The sequence below is a fragment of the Chenopodium album genome, chromosome 23 (assembly GCF_948465745.1).
Source record: "Chenopodium album chromosome 23, dcCheAlbu1.1, whole genome shotgun sequence".
Lineage (NCBI taxonomy): Eukaryota > Viridiplantae > Streptophyta > Magnoliopsida > Caryophyllales > Amaranthaceae > Chenopodium > Chenopodium album.
The window spans coordinates 38,963,515-38,978,787 of NC_137856.1; the positions used below are offsets into that span (position 1 = coordinate 38,963,515).

General features: G+C 31.4%; 2 protein-coding genes across 2 annotated transcripts; one reads left to right on the forward strand and one right to left on the reverse strand.

The window, feature by feature from the left end:
* Positions 1–1,235: 1,235 nt before the first annotated feature.
* Positions 1,236–8,474, forward strand: LOC145607993 (pumilio homolog 24-like). The gene is made up of 17 exons (XM_081663592.1): positions 1,236–1,687; positions 1,842–1,895; positions 2,673–2,734; positions 2,829–2,910; positions 3,020–3,143; positions 3,275–3,358; positions 3,811–3,925; positions 4,820–4,970; positions 5,089–5,202; positions 5,306–5,377; positions 5,886–5,936; positions 6,058–6,108; positions 6,463–6,570; positions 6,663–6,875; positions 7,383–7,457; positions 7,644–7,885; positions 7,972–8,474. The coding sequence occupies exons 1-17, from the start codon at positions 1,481–1,483 to the stop codon at positions 8,099–8,101; spliced, it is 1,935 nt and encodes a 644-aa protein (XP_081519718.1). The 5' UTR covers positions 1,236–1,480; the 3' UTR covers positions 8,102–8,474.
* Positions 8,475–9,308: 834 nt separating this feature from the next.
* On the reverse strand, positions 9,309–12,313 carry LOC145607603 (uncharacterized). Its single transcript, XM_081663203.1, has 4 exons — positions 12,101–12,313; positions 11,915–11,966; positions 11,638–11,705; positions 9,309–9,806 (listed from the first exon to the last, which is right to left on the reverse strand). The coding sequence occupies exons 1-4, from the start codon at positions 12,296–12,298 to the stop codon at positions 9,309–9,311; spliced, it is 816 nt and encodes a 271-aa protein (XP_081519329.1). The 5' UTR covers positions 12,299–12,313.
* Between the last annotated feature and the right edge of the window lie 2,960 nt (positions 12,314–15,273).

Here is a 15,273-nt window from a genome sequence, read left to right on the forward strand (position 1 = left end):
AATTCTCACAAAGAACAAAGATGGAGACAATAAGCTGATATATAAAAGTAAATGATTGCCATCTCCTTCTCTATTTTCTATAAAAAATTTGGATGGTGGTTGTCTCATAATAAAAACAAAAGTCAAAATGAAGAGATTATATAATAAAATTAGTAGTACAAGCAAAATGTGTAGGTGTATAATGTTGTGAATTTTTAAATAGTTGTTAGACTTGTTACATACTTTTGTACTTCAATTCATAGTAGGCCTAGGCCCCGTTCTCTTACGTTGAAATTCAGTTCACTTCAGTTCAGTTCAGTTCAGTTCAGCCGAGTTCAGTTCAGTTCAGTTTAGCTCAGTTCAGCTCAATTCAGTTCAGTTTAGCTCAGTTCAGCTCAGTTCAGTTCAGCTCAGTTCAGTTTAGCTCCTAATTTCCTTCTCTTATAAAATATTCATTTCAATTCAGTTCAGTTCAGTTCAGCTAGTTCAGTCAATGAGAACAGGTCCTTAGTAGAGCAGTTTGTTAAATAATGTGTTTACCTTTCATAATTCATGCATTTTAGGCATTGTATTGTTGTGGCTTAATGTGGATGTATGCATTTTAAACCTTATTAATTTGATTTATAAATATACATTATGTATTCCACATGCTAGAAAGGAGCCCAATATATAAGTTAGGCACTTATGCTAACAAAGATATAGCTTACCAAGTTCATCATTCTTGTTGAGGCTTAGACTATTCTCTCAATGACATTTTTCATTTCATTGATTATTAGACATTATGAAGCTCATCTTAGTCTAAAAATTTCTAAAATAATAAGTGTGTTTAAATTCATTAAAACTAATTTTGTCTAAAGTTATAGGTATATTGAAGCAAAGTCAATGGTTGCTTAAGATCTTTTGGTCATGAATTATCAAATACAAAGTAATATTATGAATTTCCAATGGTTACCCTTAATCTTTTGGACATAATTTTCTCCATCATTATTCTTAACAACGAAGTTCCACCGTTGAACCTATGCAAATTCCACTGTCCAAACTTGAAATAGCTACATTCTTCGGCTCCTCGCTTTAGTGCTAATGCATGTCAAGATAGAGATAATTATATTAGTAGTCATATTTGTCATAAATAACTTAAAACTTGTGTTGTTTGGGTAACAATTTTAAATATTTAGTACTTCGTATTATTAATGTGTAAAACCAATAACACCAGTGGCGCCGTGGCGGTTAATAACACCAGTGGCGCCGTGGCGGTTTTATCTCGTGTTGTCGTGCACAGACCTATAATCCTCCATGCACCATAACGGGTTGAGCCCGTCAAAGGTATGCGGGTATACCCCATTGCCCCAATATTGAATCCTCAACCCGAACCCGCAAAACTGAAACTTCAAACACTTCCTACTTCTTCCTATCATCAGACAACAGAAGCCAAAATCCCCAAAACCCTCCCAAAACCCTAATTACAATCGCAGAAGAGAGAGAACTTTGAAACTCAACAACAATGGAGCCCAAAGATAAATCCCAGATTACCAAGAAAAGAAAGCGTGATTCGGGTAGTAAAATCGAAGCAACATACCTCTCTAAAATAGAGAAGAAACCCAAAAAAATTACTAGTAAACCCATTTCTGCAAAACCCTTTAAGAAGAAAGTGGAAGTTCCAGTAAAGGATGGACCTTTGTCAAAAAAAGAGCTCCGACAAATTGCTAAGGTTTTAATTTCATTGAATTTGGTTTTTATTGATTTATTGAGATTATTTATAATTATATGTTATGTTGAATTTAATTTGAGGAGTTGGGGTTAGTTGGGTGTGTTTGGATTTTAAATAAAGTTGTGTAATTTGATGGTTGTGTTGTGTTTTGCAGGAGAAAACTGAGGCCAGGAAGAAGAAGAGGAAGAGACATTTTACGCTTGAGCAAGTTAGTAATTCATGTTAAGCTATATCAATAAAACGATTGTTTTAGTCTTTATTGTTGTGAATTACTATTCAAAATTGTTTTTATGATTCGTTATTGCGATGAAATGGGTGGAACTTGATCGTTTCTGTGTGAAATGTTGTGGTAAGTTTTTGGGTTTTTTTGGACTGGTAAGCTTGTGTTAGACTTAATGCTAGCAGGCGGATTTAATCGTCTTTTAGACAGTGTGCAATTTGGTGCCTAGAGCTAGAAATAAATTGAGTGAAGACCTATGTTGCCAAGACATCATAGAAAAGATATCAAGTAATTGTTTGATGTTAAGGTTAACTAATTAAGTGTGGCGATTTTCATAAATGTGATATGTGATATATACAAGTAGCCGTGGGATAACAATGTTTCTCTCTTTCGTATTGATTACGTATTAATGACCACTACAAGCTCTAGCAGAAGAGCCAAAGAGGCATGCAGTGCCATCTGAGATTAATATTTTTTTTGTGGGTTTGGGACTTGCCGGGGGGGGGGGGGTAGGGTGGGGATTGAAAGTAACAATTACAATCAATGGAGGAAAAATCACTTAAGGTAGAATGCTATGTTGTTCTTGCTCTTCAAATTATCCAAAGAACCTGTGTGGTTGTGTCAGGCCCTGTAATCTTCAATGTCGGTATGAATTCTATTCCTGAAAGGCTGAACCCTTGTCAGTGGATTAAGAATGTCTTTCTTGATAGTTATAACCTTTTTGTAGCAATCTGCCTTACCTTTGAATAATGTACCTTTGTGTAGGAGCTTGCACTATTATGGGAGAAGATGAGGCGTCGTAATATTTCCAAAGAAGAGAGATCAAAGTATGTCACTAATAATGTGTACCAATGAATTTTTTATTTTTTTTTTGCCTAGATTGCTATATGTTTGTTCACTCATTCACCCAATTGCTACTAGGTTTGTTTCTGAGGCATTGCAGAAAATGAAGGGTAAAATACCAGAAATTGCTGGCTCTCATATCTCATCACGTGTATTGCAGGTGATGTGAGCTCTTATGCATTAATTTAGTGGAATCATACGTTATCAAGGTTGTAGGAATTTATCTATTGATTAACATGGTTGCTTGTGATTTGATTATTCTACTTCAGACGTGCGTTAAACATTGCTCGGATGCTGAGAGAGATGTAGTGTATGAGGAGTTGAAACCACATTTACTCACTCTCGCCTCAAGTACTTATGCAGTCCATCTGGTTACCAAAATGTTTGACAATGGTATAGCTATTGCTTGATATATAACCAAAAATTAAGATCCATTTGAATAAAGACTTGCTCTTTTTGATGCCTTTTGTTCAAGTTTTCCTTTTTTTTTTTTTTTTTTTTTTTTTTTTTTTTTTTTGTTGCAGCTTCCAAATCTCAGCTGCCACGCTTGATCTCACTACTTCATGGGCATGTTGCTTCACTTTTGAGACATAGTGTTGGTTCTATTGGTATGTTTTACATAGGATGAATGTGCTTGAATATTTCTTGTTTTGCTCTTAAACTTTTAAATATTCCAGCTACATAATAAATGAGCAAGCCTTAGTTTGTCTTAATGATAAACAAAAAAACGTTTATCTTGTGACATTTCTACAATTAATTCAACAAAAGATCCCAGTTAGCATGGCATTTCTATGATAAAATAAACATATGCAGGGCTTACATTTAAAAAAAATTGTAGATTTATTCACAAAAATGCCACTTGTAAACTTTTTTTTGTTGTCTCGTAATATAAATGCTAAATTGTTGATATAAGAAGCCATATAATAATGTACATTTGAAACTGCTTTTAGCTTAGGGTCTCTATTGTTTCACTATATATATGTTTTATTTCTTTTCATCATACATATACTGATTTACTGCTATATGTTAGTATATGACATATTTGCTACCATTTTCTCAGTTGTTGAACATGCATATGAAATGGGAAATGCGGCACAAAAACGTGAACTCTTGATGGAATTATACTCTACCGAGCTCCAGTTGTTCAAGGATCTGTCAAATATTAAAGAGAACAAGTGAGCTTCATTCCTATGTAGTCACATGACATTGTCTTGTGTCTTAACCTCAATCTACTGAAGTACGGCTAGTGTCAATATGCTTTTGTAGTGCGGCTAGTGCCAATATGCTTTTTAAGTGCACAGGGTTTTTGGTTATCTTTCATGATACGTTTAGTATATTACGGTTATTAGATTTTATATTTTTAGGCTATATGTAATATGTTTGCTAGTATGAATGCCTTTGCAGTTATTAAAGTTACTTTGCTATAATGGATGGTATTATTTGAGACCTACTTGTAGTTATTTCTTTCTTGGATGTCCCATATTTATACAGTTTAATTACAAGACAGTCATAATTATTTTGAAGGTGGAAGTGTTAAACTCAATTCCTAAGGCAAAAAACTACATCTCTTCTTCTATTAAAGATTGCAAAATTGTGATAAGCAGTACTTTGGTTGTATGGCACAATAATTATGAAATATAACAGTATTATTTAAGTGGGCAAACAGAGTAGGTGTGAGGGAAGTACTTTTTCGTGGTTTTGTTTCAAACTTTAAAGTCGTGGGGGTTTCAAAGGGAGTAGGGTATAATATGTAGAGCATGTGGTGATCTCATTGTCATTGCCTGTTAGGGCTGAAATTAAACTATAAATCATATGAATCATATGCAAATAAAAGTAAAAATAAAAAGTAAAAGAGGGTAAGAAGCATAGTCTAACCTACACTGGATGACCTTAATGATTGCATGCACTTTGAAGTTAACCTGCCCAATTTGTGCAAAGATGAAATTAAAGCTCCAGAAGAATTGTGTCGAATGCTGATATGCAATTTTGTAGATTTGATGCACAATGCTATTATAATGTAGCATTCTAATAATTTGACCTGTTTTGTTTAATTGTTTTTTTTTTTTCAGGATTGTTGATATAATATCTAAAATAGGCCTTAAAAAGTTATCTGTTTTGCGCCATATGATTTGTGTGATCCAACCTATTTTGGAGAAAGGAATAGTTGATCACTCAATCATTCACAAAGCTTTGATAGAGTACCTCAGCATTGCTGATAAGGTATTTATCTAGTTATTTACCCACAAAGCTTATTGTTGTGGCTTCTGTTGTAAAGTTTTCTGGTGAAGGTGTTATTATTGTTATTGTTATTGCCTCCTTCCTAATTTAGTTTTTGTAGCTCTCAGCAGAAGACGTTATAAAACAATTGTCTGGATCTCTCCTTGTTCGGATGATTCACACAAAGGATGGTTCGAGAATAGGGATGCTCTGCGTCAAGCATGGTAGTGCCAAGGTCTGTTGACACATTTTAGTTAACAAGAATTAGAGATCTATGCATTTGGTTATGTTTGACATGAGACTTGAACTGATTTTCTTTTGCTACATCCTTGTCTTAGGAAAGAAAGAAGCTTGTTAAGGGAATGAAGGGACACGTTGGGAAGATTGCCCATGATCAATGTGGAAGCTTGGTATGGTTACAATTGGATTATTTTAGTCCAGTTGGATTTATGTCTTAATTTTTATAATTTCTTTTTCTAATAGAATATTTATAGAGCTTCTGCAATATATTAAACTAATCCAGTCATCTATAGTGTTGTAAGCAATCTTTTGTAAATTTAGATTGACATGACTAAAAATTCTGTATATACTGCATGTGAGTACAGAACAGAACTCTTCACTTTGTAATTTTAGTTTTTTTATTTTTTAGTTTTTTATTTTTTTATTTTTTTATTTTATTTATTTATTATTATCATTTTTATTTATTTATTATTTTTTTTTCATGAGTTTATATGAACTGGATTATTGCCAATAGTTTGCGGGATTTAAGAAATTTGCTTATATATCTTGACTCTTTCAAGTATCTTAGCAATTGTCTGTGTAGTATCAACTAAGAGAAACATTATCCTTAATTTTCCCAATTTCAGCAACTCCTCTCCTCATTCCTATTTAAAGCTCCTCACTGAAAATGCTTTGCAGGTTCTGGCCTCTGTTCTATCAACTGTTGATGATACAAAACTTGTTACTAAGGTTTGGCATTTCTCTTCTTTCCAAATTTTTTTGGGGTTGGGTGATGTAATTGTTACATTAAACCAGAGATAATCTATATTTGAATACATCTGAAATCTATGCATAATGTTTCTTCTAACAGGTTATCATTCGGGAGCTACAACCAATCCTGAGCGAACTTGTTTTGGATAAGGTGCCCCTTTTAACGTTTTGAATTTATTATGTTTTCTCAATGTTAGGGAGGGAAAGATGTAACTGTTATGTAAAATGAGATACCTGTCATCCCTTTTATGTTCAGTAAATTCACTGCTTTATTTGTTTAGTTTTGCTTTATACATTGGGCTTCTTCACAAGAAGCTGGTTTTGTTTCAAACTATATACCGCTTTGCCTATATCGTATATTTGCCTAATTTGAGTACCTCAGTGCCTTGATTAGTTAAGGCATGACTGCAGTAATTGTTTGCTTGGTTCTTAAATTATCCAGTGGCATTTGTAGCTCCCGGCTAATTTATTTATTTATTTCTTTTTTTCTTTTTTGGTGGTAAAGAGTGGGAGGCGTCCAGTTTTGCAGCTATTGCATCCAAACTGTCAGCGTTATCTTAGTCTTGATGATTTGGCTTCTTTGAATGCTTCAATTCCTTCACTTTCCCCAAAGGTAAGTCATTCAATCTTTGAGCTCCATTTTCAATCCTCCCTTTGCATTATCATTGTGCATTTAGTGCTTATTTCTGTTACAAAATAAAACAGGCTGAAAATGAAGCAAATCACAGTGAGGACAAGCCAGTTGAATCTTCAGATAACGAGGAAGAAGATAAGGAAGTTGAACATGTCAACAAATTACTCGCTAATGAAGCCGATGAAAGCATGGAGCCTGAGGAAGACACCCACTTGGCTGAGGGAGGTAAAAAGGATCCTTTTGTCAGGAGGCAGGAGTTGTTGGTGAAAAGCGGGCTTGCTGAGGTTTGTTGGTTAATTTATTTAGGAGGAACTGATCCATTTTAACCAAGTTTCAAAAACCATAAACCATAGTTTGTTAGAACTTGCTTTTTGGAATGGGTAATTGGCAAGATTAATGAGTGAATGTTTGCTAGAATATTATTTTGAGAGTGATCTTTGTGGACTCTTTTCTGGATAGTATATTTATATATTTTTCAACACCATGAGTTTCCTATGCTTCTGGAGAATTGAACTATATGTGCTTCCACAAGCTTAAGTGATTCCCTCGTGTTCCTTTTCTATGGAGACTTTTAACTTTCTTTTTTATTTGGGGGTTGGGGGGATAGGGGGCTGGAGGTTGGATGGCTTGGAATTGTTTAGGAATGGGTGTTTTTCAGCCTTTCTCCCCTATTAAGGATTTGGGTTGGTGACTTGGCATGGTTATTTTTGTAGATGATAATTGCTCAAAAATCTTATTTCAATGGATTTATTAAGGGTGACATAACACCTAACTTCTTGATCATCTTGCAGAGTCTCGTTGATGTCTGCATTGAGAGTGCAGAGGAATTACTCAAGTCTAATATTGGAAAAGATGTTCTGTATGAGGTGCCTTTTTCAATTATACCACATTTTAATATATTGTTGGGTGTAGAAATTACTTGTCCTTTTTTGTACAGATATTTTCTACTAGCAACAATATTCCTTTTTCCATGTTTATCACAATTAAATTATATAGTTATGCAGATCTTATTCAAGGTACTCATAATAGTCATAACTCATCTTCGTTTTCAGGTTGCTACTGGAGGTGTTGATGGTATTCTTCGTCCAACTTTGGATGAAAAATTGACAAGCCTTTATGAAAAAGTGGCAACTCTTGCAGCTGAGCCTAAATCAGACGAATCAGAACATGTTCTTGAGAACTTCCACTCTAGCAGAACCATCAGAAGACTTGTGTTGGACTGCCCAGCTTTTGCCTCAATTCTATGGAAAACAACACTAGAAGGGAATACTAAGCTATGGGCTGTTGGTCACAGGTATGTCCCGTTCCCAACCTTGAATCTCTTGTACTTTTCATTTGCCTAAAACTTTCTGATTTTCTATATTTTTGGTACGTCTTCAGTGCAAAGATAGTTGCAGCGTTTGTTGAGTCGTCAGATCCGGAGGTCCGGAAGATGGCAAGCAACGAGTTGCAGCCTCTAATCAATAGCGGTGTTCTTAAAATCTCTGAGACTAAACCAGCGGAGAAATAATTACCCCTCAAAATGAAAAAAGTAATATATTTATTCCCTGAATATTATGATCAATGCTGTCTAGATTCAACCCGGTGCTAATGAATTTCACATCAACAAGATCAGGAATTGCAATGGTGAATCACAAGCGGCATCACCACCTAAAGTTGGAAATTTTGGTCGAACAATATCATTTTAGTATATTCCGAGATAAGTATGTAGTTAACAAATGTCTTTCTTATGCAGTTACACATTTCTTCTGTTGAACTTTCATATTTATTAGGGATCATTTCGGTCCAGATTTTGTAACTGAATATTTTTTGTACTCTGGTATAATACCATATAGCTGCTTTAGATCCAGCTCTCTTTTTGAAAAGCAAGGAGTTGTTTTGGTGAATTTACAAAGAATAACCCTACAAGAAATGAATGAAAAAGGAGATTTGGTTAGGCTATATGACAAAGTGCTACTGTAATATTTTACTAGTAGTTGATTTATGATCTTTGCTATAGATTCTGACATAAATAAAATAAAGGTTTTATGAACAATAAAACTGGAGAAAATAAATCTTGAGATAAGGTTTCAACAGTACTCCCATCCACAACAGCAAGATGCAACAAAAGGGAAAAAAAAAACACATCTATTTTGTTTTCTATGCCATGTATTTTGAATATAAAAATGGGTCAAAAATTGTAATATTAACTATTATGTGTGTTTTTTATACCTTTGATCAATGAATCTGCCTAAATTTTGTTTTTTAGATAAAGATTTACCTGGAGTAATCTTTACCACTACGTATTAGTTATATGAACTTCGGAATTCATGACAAAATTACTCTTGATCGGTATTATATATATAATCGTATTAATAATACAATATACATTTAATTATTGTTCGTTAAGGAAATAAGAATTAAAAAGAGTACACTGATATGAAGACCTAAATAACTAAATTGGTTGGAAAGTCTTTAAATTATTGCTGATTTAAAGGAGAAACTCTGTAATTACCCTAACAAACCTAAACATTAGGTGAGATTGACATGAATAATTAAGCATGTTGATCCGACATTTTGATAGCCTTTTGAGTTTTGACTAACCCTTTGCCTAATTTCTTAACAATTATTATGGAAAATAAGAATTTGCCAAAAAAAAAAAATTCATCATTTTACTGTAATTTGCTTGTCTGCATAAAATAGGCCAAAGACCAAAGAATGTATAATCACACTAACTGTCAAGAACTAACACAAGTAGAATTAATGTTCAATGAGCTACAATCTGTTCTAAGCTCGAAAATGGGGATTTCACATCTACCTTTTCTTTGATCAAAATTCGGAACCATGTTCCGATTTTGTACATCCCTAAAACTTGCACCTTTCTTGTAAAACAGATTGTTATGATGGTGGTTATTTCTTGTATGTGGGTAGCCTGAGTGTGTGTAGCTTGATGGGTCGAAAACCGGGTACTCGTTTTTTGGACGTTGATGGACTCTAATGCAGCTTTCTATGACCTTGGCTTCATGTATTAGTTGATCTCTGATGGCTCTGAAATGTTGCTGTAATTTGTAAAATTTCGAGTTTCTTGTCGAGTTTGAAGAGTTGCTTGAGCTGTTATTGGAATTGTGTGTAGGATTTGTGTTGTGTAGGATTCTGCTGCATTGAGTGCAATGGTTTCTCAACCTTTCTAAGTTGAATGATACTCTTTTTGCTTCATCAGATAGACAATTGTATGCCTGCAAAATGTATTTAGTAGTTAAAAATAGTTACAAAAAAAGATAAAGAGAACATATATGTAAAGACACTTAAGACAAAACTTTAGAGCTTAAAATACACAATTCTATCCTCAAACTTATTTGATTCACTTCCGTTTGTCTACAGAGTAGTAATTAATACGGAGTACATTCAACATAGTGGATCACATTATCTTTATTACATTTTGAACGTTTAAAAATATCCTTTTTTTTTTTTTTTTTTTTTTTTATCATGCATTCTGACCGTTCATATGAGAATTTAACATTAATTCTTTAAGAAACTAGAAAAGTATCGATCATCGCAATGATCTATAGTAAATAAGAAGCTCAAAAGTATAATTAACACAACTGTTTAATAACACAAAACAATTTGTAATCTTGTTGACTAAAATAATGTATGCATTCATTTTATAAATACCATCTAATCTATGAAAATAACTTGACCATTTCACCATGATCTGAAAAAAGTGATGTATAATCTTGAGTATGTTACTACCAAATGACTCATAATATGTGAGCATTGGAAAAAAATAGTTAAAATAATGAATCTTCTAAAAATGACTACAACCAAATGATAAATCCATACAAGCAATTATTACAAACACATTCTTATTCAATTTTTATTTTTTAAGTGACAAGTTGTTCCAATTTTAGGATACTTGGTCATATTAAAATTTGGAATTTGGTTTTTGTCCTTTGATGCTTGCTAAAATTAATAATAGCCATTCAAATGTACCAAGTATTAAATAAACTAACAACCAAAATAAGACAACATTTGTGATGTAATTCAAATATTTATAATCTAATAAAGTATCATTAGTAATTATGATTCACATTATAGTCTATGGTTACATGGAATATCCTAATAAAAACTCATTATATTTTTCTATAGATATGGAGAGTTGAACTAATATAAGTATATAACATAATAGCTTCATCAGACTCAATCAACTTTAATTGTAATTTTATTAAACAGAGTCTATCATCTTTTTTTAATAATAATAAAAGTAGGTTTTCTGAACATTGTTTAATTGTTTCCCTAATTTTGTTTTAAACAGTGAACAATTCCAAGAAAATGCTAGGAAGTTTAGACTCTTTCATCTACATTGCTTAATCTTTTTCAAACATTACCGAGTTAAAACAAATAAACAAATATTTCATAAGATAATATATATTTTTTTTTTTCATAAAAAATGACAATGTCTAAGAAAATGAATTTATGTAAGATACTTGTTAAACTAAGGTTAGTACTACAACTAGTTTGTGCTAGCTATTAGGTAGCTCAAAGAGTCTATGACATTAAAGATTGTACCTAGACAATGTTAAAAACTCCCCATTAAAGAATCGTGTTTAATAATCAAACTACTCCGTATCGTTTTACTATATAATGTCAACATGATTTGTGTTTAATTACTTGTTGAGCGACTAAAATAGTATATACAACATTATTTGAATCGAATGTACAATCCTTTTAGAACTTATATTATGTTCATATTTTTAGTAAAAGAGGGTTGTTAAAATTAATGTTATGAAAATTAGGGTAATAGGGTGTGTGACAAGTGGGGTACCCCCAAAATCCTAATCCCAGAAAATCAAAAACAAAAACAATAATCTTTGACTCTGAAAACAGAGCCCAAACAATTTCCCTATTTGTGCATGAGCCTATATTTAAATATTTTGTCTTTAACTAAACACTTCACTTGATTCTAGATAATTACTTCACCAAAATCTGAAATTAATTATTCTACTTCACCAAAATTTGTAGATTATGAACAAAATCCAACAGAAAAATAAATAATGATAACAAAATTACCTGGGAAATAAGCTTAAAAGCAAACTCTGCCTTTGGATGTTTATTCTTATCTGGATGAAGTAACAATGCTATCCAAAAAAAACCCATAAAAAAAAAAAAAATTAAAAACTCAAATAATTTCTCATATAACATTACAAGATAATAATATATTTGATTTTGTTTATATATGTGAAACAATATTTATGTCAATTATGATCCTAAAACAGGGGATTAACAGTTGTTTAATATTGATTTTGATCAACATTATATAAAATTAAATATGGATTAAGAAATGTACCAAGATTATGGTATTGCTTTTTAATGGTAGAAAAGCTTGAATCTTCTGCAACCTGTAATCACCAAATTAAAAAGAATAAATTCAAAACCCCATAATCAAAATATCAAGAAACTCTGAAAAAACAGAGTAACATCACTAAAAACAAAATATAAATGAATAAATAAATTTAGAAAAAGTAAAACTTACTCTGAGAATCAAGTACCAATCAATAAAATGAGATTGAATAGAGGAATTATCAAAAGAATGATTATGATTATTATTAATATGAATGCAAGAAAAATGGGAATTATGGTAAATGTTACAAGTATCAATGGCTAAATGAGATTTAACATCATAATTATTGTTTGGTAATTCTTGTTTTTGTGGTTGTTTTACTGTCACCATATTCTAGAGAGTGAATGAAAGAGGGAATTTTAGAGAGAGAAAGAGGTGGAGTGACGGAGAGAGAAGTGGAGCGGTTAAGAAAAAGGAGGAAGAAGAAATGAATTGAAGAATTATCTCACCAAAAAAAAAAAATTAAAAAAAAAAGAAGAAGAATTAATGATTTAATTTTGGAATTTAGGAATTTTGGGTGGTTTGGTTAGTTGGTGGGAATGACTAGTAAAGAGTACCAAGCAACATTATGTTTTACTTTATATTTTTGGTAAGTTGGAACGTTTTCAAAATTTATTCCAATTTTAATTGGAGTTATGTTAGGGTATTCCATAATTGCGGGAAATTGAGGATCCGTCAAAGGCTCTATTAAAGTGGTGGATAAAACTTGAGTTTTCGAACTTATTATCAGGTGATTAGATAATTTGAATAAAAAGTGATTATATCGGTTAGTTAAAGTGTAAATTGAAGTTTATTTTTTTTTAGATTTTATAAGGCAATGCTTTTTTGGATGTATTTATTTGATTAATTGTGTATTAACACAAGTAGTTGGTTCTTGATAAAATTTTCTTTATTTCAATGGCCAACAATAATGGTCACAATTGATTCATAAAAATTGGCTATTATTAGAGTTGTTAATGGATAACGACAAGGTCGACAACCTAATATGAAGACCGTTGAGTGTTATAAACTTATAATTAAGGATCGGTTTATAATATACTCTAGTATAAGTTTAGAAATAAAAAATATTTTCAAAGAATATGAAATAATTTTTTTTCACAAAATTTTAGACACAATTCTAAATTATTTTAGATTGTTTCATTTAGAAAAATTCGAATATAATAATATAGATTTAAAAAAGTTTGGACAAAGTAATACAGTACGTGATACGGAGTAATTAAGTATTTATGGGCACTTGTAATTTGTGAATTACTGTATAAGGAATTAATGTGTAACTTAGCAATTTCCATATCCGTATTACATAAACATTTCTGTTTGGGTTCATCGTTTCTCTACTAATTAGCTTCCTTTTGGACTCACCATATGAAGACGATTATGTTGTTATCAATTCAATTAGTAGCATTATATATTCTCAATTGAAATTATAAAAATGTATATGTAAATACAAATTATATATATGTCTGAGCATAGCAGTACGTATGATCTTTTATTATGCAGCATATTCAGCTTAGTTATTATGTATGCATGAGATTGGATCAACTTTACTGGTGTATACTAAGATGCTTCATTAAGGCCAACTGACACGAGGAACATGATTTTCGTAAATGCTTCACTTCAATTTTTATCACACTTTCTCGTGTTGCCCTTAAATTTTGTTTCTACCTACCTCACTATATAGTCCTTCAACCCTGTGGTACTTCAAGTTGTACACAATATGAAGTGGTACACAATTGTCTCTGATATTAAATCGCATTTACGTACCAATGTACGATGATTCATTATCTCAAATTCTGTCTTAATTTATTAAACACATTTTTTTGGTTAGTAGGGGTATTAATCGTAGGGAATCAAATGAAGAAATCAAGATGTGAAGAAGCATCCATGTTGTGCATGCATGCAACAACATTAGAGCTAGCGGAGGTACAATTGTACGAACTTGTTTGGAACAATTTCTTATGACTATATGAGAGATATAATCAACTTACGACTGTAAATACCTAAAATCTAAAATCAAATATCGTTCACATCCTTTGTTTATGTGGTTGACTCTCATTAAACATGGACATGCATGCACAAAATTGAGGTCAATCTACAATTTCTTTATCAAAAAATGAGTATTCAATTCTTTAATTTCTACCAAAAATTTATTGATAATGTTTTACTGTAGTCCTTCAAAACATAAAGTTGTATGAAGTAGGGTCTACGAGTGTAATATAGTTGTATAAATGAAGACAAGGAGAGTGTACTAGGCCAACTTGGGAACAAGGAAAGGTATTTCCGTATTGAAAGATACAAATATTGACTTCTAAGGACCTTTATTCTAGTAATGGTACTTTGTGCAAAGCATTTTAATTGGGTTTGGCCTTCAAATCAAGCAATTCCATCTTCAATTTGTTTATACACCGTATAATTATTAAATTTATAATGTACTATTGTGCTATCAAAATAAGTACAACTAACATAAGTTTAAAAAGTAAGTAAACTTCAATGATTAACTAGCTAACTAATTATAAGTTAAAATATATATATATATATATATATATATATATATATATATATATATATATATATATATATATATATATATATATATATATATATAACTAATTTGCATTCTCAGTTAGGGCTTGTTTGATTGACTGAACTGAGCCGAGCTGAACTGAACTGAACTAAATTAAACTGAATATTTTATGAGAGGAGGATGTTAGGAACTGAAATGAAAATAATCTGAATAGAATAGACCCTTAAACATTTCTAGTTTTTGAATTTTTCGCCTCAAAATTTTAATAAGAATTTATTTTGTCCTTTATTAAATAAAAAGCAAAATAGGCAATTACCCGATGGAGCTACATTTTATTATTGGAATTGTCAAATGTTACTTACATTAGATGCATAAAAAAAAAAAGCCAATAATATTGTACAAAGTCTCGATATTTCTCAAACATCAAGAAAAATTGTAGTAAGAGTAACACCCCTTCCAAAAATAAATAAAAATATTAGCAAAGGTGGATGTCATGACAACTGCTATAAAATAATGCAATCTCATGCATTCATGCATGCAAACCTTTTTTTTTTTTTACAAAGTCTATGTTATTCCTTCATCCAAAATGTTCTAAAACAAAGTTTTCATGTCATATAAATTCAACTACACAATCATATTATATTCAAGATCATGTACACACGTCTCACATTTTTCAAACTGATTTGACTTTATTATTGAAGCATCTACTTAGAAATTTATTTTAACAATTACTAATTATTAAGTAGTAGCTAACCTAGTTTGTTCTAAAAAAATAAAAAAAAAA